Here is a 14,736-nt window from a genome sequence, read left to right as displayed (position 1 = left end):
AGAAGGGTTGAGGGAGGTGGAGCTTTCCTAGTGGATTATTCTGGGCAGACACCCAGCCGCTGCTTCTACTATTAAGGTTAATATTTTGTAAATTCTGTTAATATTGCTATATTAGTACCTCACTATATCTTGTATTTCAGGCAATTTGCATAATCTGTATATGTATTCTTAACTATAACGTGTTTTGAAGGTGTTATCTATAATTATTTTACACTGCTTGTGCCCCTGCATGGGCTTTAGAGTGTTATGTTAGCCCAATGATCTGGGCCTTAAGAGTAAAAAAAAAAAAAAGTCTAAAAAATGCTATAAAATTTTACTTGATTTAAAAAATAAATAAATAAATGTAGTAATAAGAACACTGATATAATAGTGAGATACTTCCTTCTCAGTGTAGAAATGTACCAAAAATGTAGCAAAGAAACACTCTCAATGTGTACTAAAATTACTTTATTACAGTTGATTTTTAAACATTTCCTTTGCTATGATACAAAGGATAATTACAAACAAAATATTACATAGGATTTATTTTCTTTCCTTTTCTGACAACTTGGTAACAGCTTTAAATGCACAATCTATACAATTAATACAGGTTATATAATATATTGTGAAACCAGAGGAATACCAGAATACTGACATTACACTGTACAAGATACCTCACTGTACAAGACCCACAGGCAGTGGAGTGGACACACCACACTGCAGATGAAATGCACACCCGCAGTAGCTTATACCAGCAGAATATGATGGAAATGTATCTGATAATTGTGCTGATTGCTGACAGGAAGTCTTAGTTGACATACTCAATCCTCTAATGCTCTAAACAGAAAGCTTTTGGGAGAAAAAACAGAAAGCACAAAAACCCATTCTATTCATATTGGTACATTGACTGTTGTATAAAAATGATTTAAAAGCAGTGTTAAAATATGTAAAATGACTAAATAAGGGACACGTGGTTATTTATGACATGACCCTCGTAAGGAAAGCCAGAGTGACCTTCAAATGCTGAAGGCCTAAAATCCTGCAGCAAGCTTAGCTGTGTCAAAAGCCTGGCTTACACCATTCTGGCAGGTAGAAAAATAAAAATGTATTATTCCCTGAAGGGAAACTCTTGTGGCATGGTCTGTGGTTACAATCGTGGCCTTGAGAAAGTTTTTGCTAAGCAGAGAGGCAATAAGGCACGGCGTTGGGATTTATGATTATCAAGTGACAAAGTGAATCATGCGGATGACATTTCAAAGGGTGGATCTGCTAGTATGAATTCTCAGATTTACTATCGGTTTATACACAGTTATTTTCAATTCCCACTGAAAAGCTTTCAATTTCTTTGATCAGCGTATGAAATATTTAATCTAAGAAAGGATTGAATACCCCAATATCTTACACAGTATCTACTATTCATGATCCGAGTAGCACGTTTCAATTATTGTTGCTAAACTATACATAAGGGACTTGAGAAATTCTAAATTACAACTTAACAAAAAGGAAATCAACTTTCCCAGATAGGTATGTGCAAAGCGGACTCTGCTGCAGAAACACTGTATGCTACTCATTGTGTACACGGGATTCTTCTGCACACTGCATTTTGTAGGCTGAAGTATTATTCATGAGAAGGCAGCATATCGAAGGCCATGGCTGTCCCTAATGTATGGGACTGGTACACATTACAGGGAATGCCTGGCACAGTGTTTCTCCAGCAGTTACAATATTTACATCAAAGGTTTCTCTGTTGATTTCCATAAACACTAGCAAGTGTAGAAGTGCAGACATACAAGCTTGTGGAATTACTGGACTTCCAGCTGCTACAAGGAAACATGGATCACTAAAATCTGTACTTACAAATATCCACAGCTGATTCGACTGAGATTTTTTATAAATTTCACAACTCCAAAAGCCTACGGACTACACAAATAAAGTACTACTGAGTTTTTAGTATTTTGGGGAAGGATTCATCTTACAAATAACTGTCAGGTGCCATCTTGCCCTGGTATCTGCGGGTGTGCATTCATATTGTCCCTAATGAATGGCAATCTTAACCACATGTGTCTTCCCTAAAACAGGGGGGAAATTATGTTATTTATTTCCAGATGTTGCAAACAGTGGGAGTGTACAGAGTAAAGTGAATAAAGATTCAAACTTAAAAAATATATATTCTTGTAACTTCTACAAATAAATGTGCAAATAAAAATTCAGAAACATGCTGGAAGCAGGAAATGCGACAAGAATAGATCATTAACATGACAGACTGTGGTTGAACGTTTTGTTTTCCTCAATTAGGTACTGCCAGAGGTAACAGGTATGCATTGCAATGGAAAACACAGCTTAAGTTTGACCTATTCCTTGACACTGACCAAAAACATGCTGCCGTCTCTGCAGTGACTACATCCCTCACATGTCAAATACCAGGGAGAGCTTTGGTCTGCGGTAAAATCTACTAATTAGCGTTTAGAGAGACAGAATCATCCAAAATGAACATACTATAAGCATTTTTGTCAATTTCAATTCATCACGTGTCACATCATCAAGTGTCAATTTGGTCAGCCAGTTCCGTAATGTTCAAGCACATTGACAAGTGTGTCTCTCCCAAAATTAAATTGATGAAAACATCAAACCATTTTATTCGTTTATGGTGTCCACCAATTACAAGCTGTCCATTTGAAGTGCCACTTCTTTTTCTCTTAAACGAGAAAGCTTTCTGATTCTGCTGAACAATTTAGCCCAACTGTGAATAACCCAACACTGATGGCAATATCCCCTTAACATTTCAGGGTACAATTCATTCATTGCAATGTATATCTGATGCATCTGTCAGCAATTTGGCAAAATCTGCCTATGATTCGAAACAAAAAAAATAAAATAATAATAATAGAGTTTTAATAAAAAAGGACTTTGAAGGGAGGCGTAATTCAGTAGAGACAACATGTTAGAATTTGTGTTAATAGTATTGTTAATATACTCAAACTTATTTGATTCCTTTCTGCCAACCTTTTTTTTGTTTCCTACACAACACAAGCAAGCTATTTTAAAATGTACAATATACACAAACCTACCCGTTCCCCACCTCAGCTTTTAATAATGAACCTCTCACACGCTTGGTGGCACACCCTTGCCAGTCCTTCAATAAATGTCTCCGTTAAATGGCTGGCTGAAATGGGCACAGGGATCTCTCATAAATAGAATTCTTTTCATGTTTAGCAACTTAAGTGTTAATAAAAAGGCTCTAGCATTTACAATTTTTAAGTCAATATATCTTTGTGTAATATGCACTAAATATTTTTTTTTTTTATGTTGATTATTTACACCAGTGTCTTTGCTGTCCTCTCACCTTCCTCATGTTCAACAGGAAGAACAATTCCTGCTGGAGAACCGGTGATAGACAAATAATAATAATAATAAAAAAAAAATTATAATAATAGTGTGGTACTAAAAACAAGAAAACAAAAAGGTGACTTTCAAATCCTTTCCTGTCTCACAAAACCTAATATTTTGCATTATTCTCTTAGTCACCAATACATGTTTATTATATTGCTGTCCTTAGTAGCGGAGAGCTACCTATTTCAAATTTAGAGGCATCAAATGGTACCTTATGGCAGCTAAGTATTGACCTTTTCATATACATATATATTAAAATCAAAACCTCTACAAATAAAAAGGAAGTGCATAGACACCTCTCCTAATAAGATACCATGCCATCGACTACATAAAAATGGTCTGGAAAAAAGAAAAAAAAAAAAAAAGAAAAAAAAATATATAAAAATGGCTGCCCATGAATGGATTAGAATTGAATGGCATCAAGAGAATAGGAATGTTTGTTACTTCACCTTACATACACATCAATATGTATGCACACTTTAAACGTATATATTTTCTTTAACCAAATTAAAGTAAAACATCTGTATTTCTCAATCATTGCTTGGTTCCACCTTTTTCTCAAATCATCGTAGATTTAAAAAGTGCATTAACGATATCAAGCCAAGCAAAAGCCACATACAATCTAACTACTTTTGCCAACCTACAACTTTCTACAAACACACCGCCAATCACAGGCTGGATCCACATTGGCACGGCATCTATCACAGGTAGCATAATATGATAAAATGCCATCTTTTGGTGGGACACATTTTGGCTGTTGGCACATGATTTGTGTCACCCTCTAGAAATTATGTACAGTAAAAGTAATCTTGACAAAAGCACACTAAACGTTCCAGATCTTTAAATGTATGTCTGCCAATGCTGCTGTGAGAAGTCAAACATTCCAAATGGGGTCATGGGAATACATACAGCAGCTAGTTTGATTGGATCGCATGTAACATGCCCTAGTGGAATTTATATTACCCCAAACACTACTTTTGTGACCAAAGTCTCCATTATGGGAAAAGTAAAAAAACAACTAAATGACAAGTTACACAGCAGAGGTAACAAGTAGCACACTTCACAATAATGAGGAACATCACTTACATAATTATTTTAAGGATCTTCTTGTCCAATGTATCACTGCTGTGCGATGCATTAGTCTAATATTAATGGTAAAACAAAGTTTGGCTGCAAATCCATTGGTATGCATTACTTTCTGATGATCTATAGGAAGTTACCTACATTTACACCCACTGAGCATTGAAAAACATCGCCAGAGAAACTGTCTACAAAAAAAAAAAGGGACATATTAAAAAGCAATAAAAATATACAACTAAAGTTGTTATAATATAAAATGGAAAGCTGCAATCCTGTATAACTTTACATAAAATATCCTTAGTGTAATTAAACAGTTTGGGGGGTATTCAATTGTTCCTCCGGGCACTGCCGGAACGAGCGCGTTAAAACTATTACCGTTTACACGGTAAACTTGCGCGTAAAAACCGTTAATACGGTAGTTTACTCGCTGAATTTCATCTTGCAGCATGAAATTCAGCGAGTAATTACCGTATAAACGGTAATAGTTTTAACGCGCTCGTTCCGGCGGCGCCCAGAGGAACAATTGAATACCCCCCTTTGTGATTTTATTTGATACACTAATACTGTTTGGCAGAGTCTGAGACAAGCATTTAGGGCACACACTCAGTTTATTTCTAGATCTATAGCGGATTCACAAATAGGTTTTTACATAAAAGCTGGAGTTTTAAGGCTGAGATTTAGAAGAGTTTATTTAAAATAGTTCTGAATGAGGACCAGGCTGACTACAAATAAAATATATTAAAGTGGATGGCTAGTTGTGAACAAACCCTTTCTGATCTGCCCTGGAAAGCAGCATAGGGAGGGAGCAGATGTGTCCTGTAACTTGAATCAACTTGGGGAGCTCTCAAAGACTGGGCCATGTCATATCAAATCATTGCAACTGGTGACCAAACCAATACACATTATAATGTATAAAGCTGCAATTGCTATGAATACGTATATTTTTTTTTGCTGCCTTTGCTCAGCCAATTGCGCTCTCTCTTTTTGGAGCGACATCTTTATGGAATTTGCAAGGTTTTAGTAATGTCCATCTGATGAGGAGTTTTGCTCAGAATTTAAAGCAAGTTACCAGCACTTTCACTATAATGTGGAGCAAACTAACAATACTTAATGGAAACTGACAAAATAAGATCAGATGGAAGGACCGAGGAAATTATACTGGCTTCATATATATAAATTAGAAATGTCTTATGATTTATACACTGACTTGGACCATGTGCCAGCGTACGATCATGGAAAGCCTACTATGTGGTGGGTGGAGTTTCTCAGACCGCGAATCTTGCACCTGTCACAATGAGACCTGTCTCTTCTCGTGATAAGCCTGGAATCCACCCAAGTTAATTTCATCCGAGTTCGGATTGTACCAACGTGTTTTTAATATGAAAGATCTTGCAGATGATATTCATATTAATGAATCCTTGAGTAAGGATATGAAACTGGTTACAATTCATATTTTATGTCTGCGCCATTAAAGCCCATCCTGTTTTACCGACAACTGTTCTGTACAAGTGAAGTCATCAAACTGAATAATTAAAGATAAGGAAATTTGTTTCATATAGTGTGTAATTCCTCAATCATCAAGATGTCTGGTTATCAGATGATGTTCCGGCTACATTTAGGTTGAACAGTGCAGTTATATTACACAATGGCATCTCACTTCCAAAACGATCCCATCAACAGGTTCACTTTGCATACGTCTTTCTATTAAATGACTATACATAGATTCTCACTTCCAGAAATCCTTCTCTATGTTTATAAAGGCTTTAACTCATTCCATTATTGTGATGTTACAACATAACATGAATAATTAAGAAGTCTTTTATATGGTCAAAAATAGGATTTTTGCAGCTAATTTTCTATGGTGAATGTAATCACCTTTCTTGTTTTCCTGTCATACCAATAGTAGACCTCTGTAGATATTCATTCCAGTAAAAAGGTCACACAGCTACATTGGATTACCTGGCATAAGAGTACCAAGTTCACCTCTGGCGTTACGCTTTTCAAGTAAGTAAATATTTACCAAAGCAAAGAAGTTAAGGGTTATAATACAAAGATTTACAAATGTTAGCTGAAAAAAAAGTGTGATCTGATATGGCTTTGCCACAGCCAAACAGTGTTTTTACAGATTTGTTTTAAATATAATAAACGTAACAGCACCTGTATGATTTGTGACCAAAGCAACAAATCAAATGGTAAGGATTTCTCACATGACAACTAAAAAGCAAATCACTCTCATCAGACACAGACCTGGATGGACCAAAAACCAGTCAGATCTGTCAGAAAGAAACCAAGCTCAAAAAGTAAAAAAAAAAATGCAGTTTGCCGTAAAAACAAACACATAAGTCTGGACTAACGTACAATGGAAGCTTTAACGCGCTTAAGCAATAATAAAAACAGACCCAGAATTGTGGGTTACTCTCTGCTGTGCAATAGCCATAAAGCATACACAAAACTTTAAAGTCATGAAAAGTAAATAGAATACTCTTATTTTCACCATGCATAAAAGCCCACAGAGAATCTATTATGCAGGATGAAATATTTATTTTTTTCCCTTCTAATATTTACTTAATTCAACATCACAAAATGCACCCAAAAATATTAAAAATGACCTGATTACTAGTGTGTGGCATATCCTTTTGTTTACTGTAGTGAGGATTATAAAACAAATAAAATTGTGGCATATCAATTTTAAATAGAACGATACGTTCTGAACCATGAGATCTCCAATATTCTCTCAGTTGGAGGAATATTGTCAAACAGAAATACTGGTCTAACATGTAATGCTGCTTTCATATAGAGGAATATTTGTTCTATCAGAACTGTAGGGGTAGAAGTAGTAATGGTGCAGTGGGAGCCAGGCTCACCGAATACTGTATTACCAGTATATTATATCTCTACCATCACAGCCCAGCAAAAATACCCTGTCTACTCATTACAACTCTTCTCACTTTCTGTGCAGTCCACCTAAACCCGACTAAATGGCCTGTCATTGACATGAATAATAGCACCTAAATAGATAAAAATGAACAAGATTCATTAACTGGATTCTCCACTTTAAAAACACACTTGGCTCATCTACAACTGAAGAGGTGTGACATGCAGACAAAAACTAAGAAGACATGGTAGTATGGGAAGCCAGTTGGGTACGTTTGAACGATGACCACAAATTCGACAGCGACAAGCCCTACAAATAAAATCCAAATGTGTCAAAAAACGATTGCAAAATAAACACTTATCGGGTTAAGCGTTTAAACACTTAACCTGAGGGGTTACGACATTGCCGCTTTAAATTAACATTGACAGAGGTCGCGAGGACGTCAAGCTGTAGTGCCGAAGGCCTGTCCATTCGGAATAACTTGCTGTCAGCATGCTGGTGCCATCGGAGATCTGCAACGTCGAGTTTCAGGTAAGTCTGTTTATTTTGCAATCGGTTTTTGATACGTTTGGATTTTATTTATAGGGCTTATCATGGGACAAGTGGGAAACTACTGACAGTAACAGTAATGCTGCTTAGCAGAAAACCAACTAGAGTGATGGCAAACAGAGGAGGCAATGAATGGCTCTCCGAGAACTGTGGCAAAATCAGGATATGCAAAAAGACAAAAAGTAGATCAATCAAGAAAAGTATCTGATCGGTATAAAACACAAAACATTACTGCTATATTGGTTACCTCTCCTGTGCATTTCACACATAGGAATGACATGGCCGACATACACATCTCGTACTAAGCAGAAGAGGGGTGGGGGCTCTCAAACAAACATTCAGTAGCCATACTCCTGCCAAGTACAGCAAAATAATAAAACAGCTGAGATATTGTGGTCGTTTTATAAGACCGCACCTTATGATATATGACACACAACTACAATCACAAGTGTGCCTTGAACAGATGTTCTGGTATAGCAGTACATCAAACAAAAAGAAAAGAAAAAAAAAAAATGGATAAAAAGGTGAAGAGTGCACACAGCCTCTGCATGAGAATAGGATATGCAAATAATCAGTTAGTGCTGGAAGAATCATCAAGATCAGTGATTAATAAAATACTCTGAAAAATTCCTGTAGTAAGCAGCAACAGACTCTAAAACACCTGAACTCCAATAAACAATTTTTGGCCTAATTAAAGCTAAATTAATTTGACACATTAGCAAGTATAGAATGTTTAACAAACCTAAACAATAAGTCGGCATGACCCTTGAAATCTGTTCAGATTTTAAAAAAAAACAGATGGGCTACTCACTCACACAACAACAAAGGATTGAATTATCACTCGAGAGTGAGAAATGACAATGACCTATAGGAGTGTAGTGATTAATAATTAGAGCCAGGGAATGTACCAAGTGCTCAAAGTGCGGATATAGTTTTTAAAGGTGAATTTGTGTAAAAGTGTCTTGCTTCTGTTGGGTAAATTAGCTATTCCAATATAATGTTCACTTTCATCACAAACCACATGCTTACTTTCCTTCTCCCTCCCACTTCTCCCCGATATAAACCCAGCAGCCAATGCAATCATATTCTATATAACACACATACATGTAACCCTGTACAAAACGATTAAAATTCAGCATGTGTAGGAAGCCTTATTTTGCAGCTGCTCAGTACCATTGAGAAAGCTGCTGTGAGGACATCTGTAGGCAGTTTGTGTTGAATGATCAAAAGGAATGGCCATTAAGTTCTTCTTGGAGTTATGTATAAGACATGTGTGAACCATTGGATATCTGTGAAGTAACACTTGTGCTCCTGCTCATTCCCTGCTCTGTCCGTCCCCCAGAAGCTGTCCGCCTCAGAGCCTGGGGGCTGTTGCGGACACCCATTGTACTACCACGAGAGACACCTTGCACAGACCCTGAGGGATGACCCCATGGTTGGGGCCCACCTTGCATTGGGTGGCCCCAGGCTTGTGGTGGGCCTCCCATGGGGTGACCCCAATGAGGTCCAGGGCCTCCAGTGGGATTGTGGGACCAGCCAGAAGCTCCCGGGTAGCTGTGGCTGAACGCCTCGGGGGAGAGATTGGAAAGTATCATGTTGCTAAAACCTAGCCTCATGCTTTCAGAGTCAAATGCTTCAATTTCCCGAGCTTGACGTTCCAGAAGACTCCGTATTCGCTCTGTTCGCTCATTCTGAAGAGCTAGCATTTCCTCTTCAATCTAAGGGACGAAGAAAGAAATTGTTAAATGTTACATTAGAAATGCTCCTTGAACACATTTGAACGGTGGTGTGTAATCAGGTGGGAGCCAGAAACCATTCAGATTTTACCAAGGAGACCACATGAAACTGAATGTTATCAGCAGAAGGTGGGAAAATCTTTAACGGAAGAACACAGACAAAACATGAAAACAAATGCTTTTCAAACTAGTTTTATTTCAAATGTTAAAAGTTAGAAAAAAAAAACAAAAAAACATGAAATCGCAATCCCCAAATTGTACAACGGATTCTTTTATTTAAAAAAACACCCAACTTTCATCACTATCAGTCTGCATAAAAACAATGGAATAACATGTGAACCATCTGCAGTGCCTTACACATGTATTCAGCTCCCATCCCCCCCCAAAAATAGAAAGAAATATAATTTAATAATCCTCCTCAGCCAATACTTAGTTGAACCCCCTTTGGTAGCAATTGCATCAGAGTCTTTTTTGTACAAGTCTCTATTAACATTGAGCACAAAGATGGAGTAATATTTGTTTGCTCCTCCTTGCATAATTGCTGTTAATAGGTTGGATCTAGGCAGTGTGACTGCAGTTTCCTACTTCTTCCACTTCTGTATGATGGACTGGCCCTGTACTCAGACGTGTGCCTATCTGTAATCGTGTGACTTGGTCGAAATTATTTTTTTTGTTTTGCCAATTATTTTTTGATGTAACGGGACCCAATAAAGAAAGGGGTACTTACATTTACAAGAGAACTGACAATAGATGATCCACTAATTTCTTACACAGGTGGAGTCAATGAACAACTTAAGTTAAAGAACTGCAACTGCTCAAATTTGTATGCAAAGGGGTATGAATACTTTTTAGATGGAGTAATCAGATTTTCATATTTAATGACCTGTGGAAAGGTCTTGAAATATTTATTTTGTTTTGACATGGTACTCCGTACATTGTGCATCAGTGCCATAAATCCTATTTCACCCTAATCAAATTGAAAATTTACAGCAACTAAATGTGAAAAACTAGTTGGGGGCTGAATACTTTTTCAAGACAGTGTATATGTAACTAATCATACAATACCACAACTGAAAATATTAATGCTAATAAACACAAATTTTCTTGTGCACTCTTCCCTTCCTGAACAGGATACAGCAGTATATACTTACTGGAGCTAGGAATGCAAAGATAAATACAAAAATGATTCTATGAAACGGCCCTTTGATCTCAAATACAAAGGTTTTCCTTTATGAACTTTAAATTCTTGTCAATGATTGACAACTGTAAATTCTGACAAATGTATCCATGTAAAAAGAGCTTGGCCAAGAATTGAGGCTTTATGTGTAACAGTTATTTATGTCTGTATTTACAAATGAAACAAGAGCTGTATTATTAACATTTATATAGCTATAGTATACTCTATAGTGTTATATTCAAAATACACAGTGCTAGTACTGCGTTCAATAAAATAAGCCAGCAAACTATGCTTGCAATCACACTTGTTTCAAAGTCAAGATCTAGGACTCCGAGTGACTGTAACCATATATTTTCTTATATTCCCTCTGCATTAGTCCAAGTTAAATATTAAGGGATGACTGTATAAAAACAATTCTTGCTGTAGGACCCGCTTTCTGTGATGGTTCCAGTAAGTCAGAGCTCACCATACTGGTCATCTTCTCCCTGTGCTCTGCTGTCAATCTAAATGGGGAGAGATAATCCTCTCACAATACAATAACTTTAGCCGTGGACTAAGGGCTGGGTAAGACATTATTGGGGGCTCGTTGTCAGGTCGGAAAGTTCCAAAAATATGCCAGAGAGCAGGGAAAGAGGTAGCAGACTACTTCCTAGCTGTACTCATAGCCTGAAGAGACATAATACTGTGATACACATTGCCCTGGCTAAATCACAATTAAGCACATATCATTATTCAGGCCAGTTTTCCTCACAAATCAGCACTAAATCAATTACCTTTTGTTCAAGAAGAGCCCTCCGGAGGGAAACCCTTTGTTCCAGTTCACGTAACTCTCGCTCGTGTTGGGCCTCCGCTTGCATCTTAATTTTGCTCTGATAAGCATTTAGTAGCTCCAGTTCTTGCTGCAGCTGCATCTTCAAAACCTGGCACTCTGCTTCCTGTGCCTCGTCCAGGCGCAGCTGTAATACAAAATACATTTACCTGGGCGTTGCGCCACTTTACTGTATTTAAAAGGAAAACCACTGTCATTGCTGTTACTGCTGTAAAATGAGAAATTTAGAACTCTCATTCATATTTTACATTACATTCCTCGCTATATCTCTAATATTGTAACAATGTCATCATTGTCTATTTCTGAGATAAAAGGGTATAATTTACATTCAAATTACTTTTCAGTAAGTCAAAATTTATACCATTTATTAAATCGAAATATTACTAATTACAACTAGGCATATTACTAATTAATGTTAATTTTTAATGGTACAAATAAAATAAAAAATCAATTAGCAGAACCAGGGTCTTAGATTCTTGTCCCACTGCTGGCATCCCATTAACACATGAACTCTGACCTCCGTCATCACCATGCAAGAGACCACACTTTTTTCTCCTCTACTAAGAGCTGTCATTCATTCAATTGAAAAGGAGATTATGTGCCATTTACACATCGCCATACGTGAAGAGGATTCCTCCAATCAAATTATATACAACGTAATGCCAGTGAAGGCTATGAATGATATACCAGCTAGAATAAAGATCGGTAGAAGGGAGCTGAAATGCCCCAAGCCGGTGGCCCCTGCACCTATGGTATGCATGCTACGTTACTAGACACCAGGTATGTATCAAAAGTTACTATACCAAGTCTGTACAGTAGGAAATAATATCACAAGGGGACAAAGATAAATGAAGTAGCAGCAGGATCTCTTCTCTAACACTATGGTCCAAGAACTTTATAAAGCAGGTTACTCCACTTATACCCCTTTCATACTGCAGCCTCGACCCAGATTTACCCAGGTCAAGGCTGCAGTATGAATGACTCCAGGCCTAATTCCTGGGTCGGCTGACCCGGGAATTAGACCCGGGTCTTTTGGTGGAGTAATTCCCAGGTCTGATCCAGGTCGCCCACACTATGAATAGTGAGACCCGGGTCTCACCAGGCATAACCTTAAAGTTTGAAAAACAAAAAACAAACAAACAACATCACAAGAGTAGCCAATCAGAGCTCCTCTAGTGATGTTGCCATGGAGACCCGGGTAGACCAGTGTTCAGTATGAACAGGGTCTATCCGGGAATTTGAAGTTAAGAGCCTTTGCCGCCCTGGTAATATCCCGGGTTCATATACCCGGGATATTGCCGAGGCAGCAGTATTAAAGCGGTATAAGCCTGACCTTTATAGTCTTCCAGAGTAAATCGGTCACTTTCAATCTAGTAAATATGTCTCAAACAAACTGGCATGTTCCACCATTAGGTGAATGTAGCCACAAGCGATTCTCTCCACTTACTGCTTGTGTAGATAACATCTCATTAATGCTATGGTCATACTGCTCAGCTAATATCGCCAGCTTGCGGGTTTGCTCTTCTTTCAGCCGCTTGAGAACGGCTTTGTGTTCATTCTTTGGTGTGGTTTCCAAAAGGTGGTTTCTCAAAGCTTTATACTGCCGCGTCTGAATCTTGCAAGTGTCCTGGAACTGCTTCTTAATCTGTAGTTCTTTAGACTGAACACATAGTAGAAGGGTGAATCAGTTGCATTAAATCTACATATACATCTTCGACATAACACATTGTCAATGAATTACAACAGTAACACATTATACACTCTTAAGTATTAAGAAACTTATAACACACCATTCTCTTCCTCCACGAACAAAATTCATGACTGATAAAAATATTAGTCAATCATTATTGGCTTTTTAGCAAACATATACAGGATTCACTGACAACAGAAACACAAGAATGAATAAGCAAAAAGTAAAATACAAACAACGTAAAAGGTGTTCACATAAGTATAAAACCACTGTATGCCAACAAGACACCAGCCACTAAACAACACGCAGACCAATCAGTCAAAAAGACATTTTAATAACAGCTCTCCAATCAAAACATCTGCTACTGACTACTCGCTAGTATGAACAGTTCAGTTTCCAGTAAAGGAAACACTGACGAACTAACATCCTTAGAGTGAATTTTATATTACTAAAGTGTAAGGTTTAACAGTTACAAACCGAATATAATTTTGGCATTTGAGAGAAGGGGGGATACACAGAAATTAAATAAAGCTATTAATTAATCCTACCTAAACAAAAAAAAATAGAATTTCTGCACCAGGACGTTTTCTCGGACAACAATCTAAACAATACGCCATAGACAGTACCTTGAGACTCTTGGGTTGCTGCCGGACCTCCATGACATGTTTGCGCCTTAATTCCCGCTCTCGTCTCTTATTGTATTCCAGCTGGTTTGTGAGTTCAGTTTGGTGCTGCAGCTTTATAAGCTCACAACGCATCCTCTGTATAGTATTGAGGTGGCGAAACTCTAATTCTTGCATTGACTCGTGCTGCCGTAGCAGCATAGCGTGCTCCAGGTCCTTTTGCGTTTGTCTTTTATTCAGCTCCTAGAAAATAAAGCCAAGGACCTTGGTTAATAAATTCATTAGGAAGAAGTGCAAAATAAAAAGGGAACTGCCAAATATTAACATTATGAATTCTAGAGGAGAACTTTTCATTAGTATCCGAGAGGTCTTACTGTTAATTTAAAAGGACAAAAACATTTGCATAGAAATGTTTAAAAGTAAAATACGCTGTTCAGTTGTACATGATCTTTCCACTGCAGATTTGTTAAAAAAAGTAAATTTAATGCAATTAAGCATTTCCTCCATCTTTCAAAACAAACCACAGCCACATACACAGTCCTTAGGCATTCCGATATAAGACTAAGGGGCATATTCAATTAAGACGGCAGATCACGGCTACGCGCAGAAAGTGTTAATATGGTACAGCGGAACTCCGTGTTGTTGCGGCAACGGAAGTATGTAGCCGCGTGTAACCGCGATCTGCCGTCTTCATTGGATATACCCCTAAAAGTTGAAGTGTTAAAGCAGTTCATGTCAGCTATGACTGCTGTGCCATGAAATGTCATGTGTATCTACAAATCAGCAGTGTGTAGGGTGTTACCTAGGA

The 14,736-nt window shown here is 37.6% G+C and overlaps 1 protein-coding gene across 1 annotated transcript in view; it reads right to left on the bottom strand.

Annotated features, from left to right (window-relative positions):
* Positions 1-4,901: 4,901 nt before the first annotated feature.
* Positions 4,902-14,736, bottom strand: part of TAOK1 (TAO kinase 1) — a 71,077-nt gene continuing 61,242 nt past the window's right edge. Inside the window, exons 18-21 of the mRNA XM_075196854.1 lie at positions 13,932-14,171; positions 13,063-13,275; positions 11,560-11,742; positions 4,902-9,591 (exon numbers count right to left, since the gene is read on the bottom strand). Of these exons, the coding sequence (XP_075052955.1) occupies positions 9,130-9,591; positions 11,560-11,742; positions 13,063-13,275; positions 13,932-14,171 (1,098 nt within the window). The 3' untranslated portion in view covers positions 4,902-9,129. The remainder of the gene's footprint in view (positions 9,592-11,559; positions 11,743-13,062; positions 13,276-13,931; positions 14,172-14,736) is intronic.

The sequence above is a fragment of the Mixophyes fleayi genome, chromosome 2 (assembly GCF_038048845.1).
Source record: "Mixophyes fleayi isolate aMixFle1 chromosome 2, aMixFle1.hap1, whole genome shotgun sequence".
NCBI lineage: Eukaryota > Metazoa > Chordata > Amphibia > Anura > Limnodynastidae > Mixophyes > Mixophyes fleayi.
This window is presented reverse-complemented; position numbering and strand designations above follow the sequence as displayed.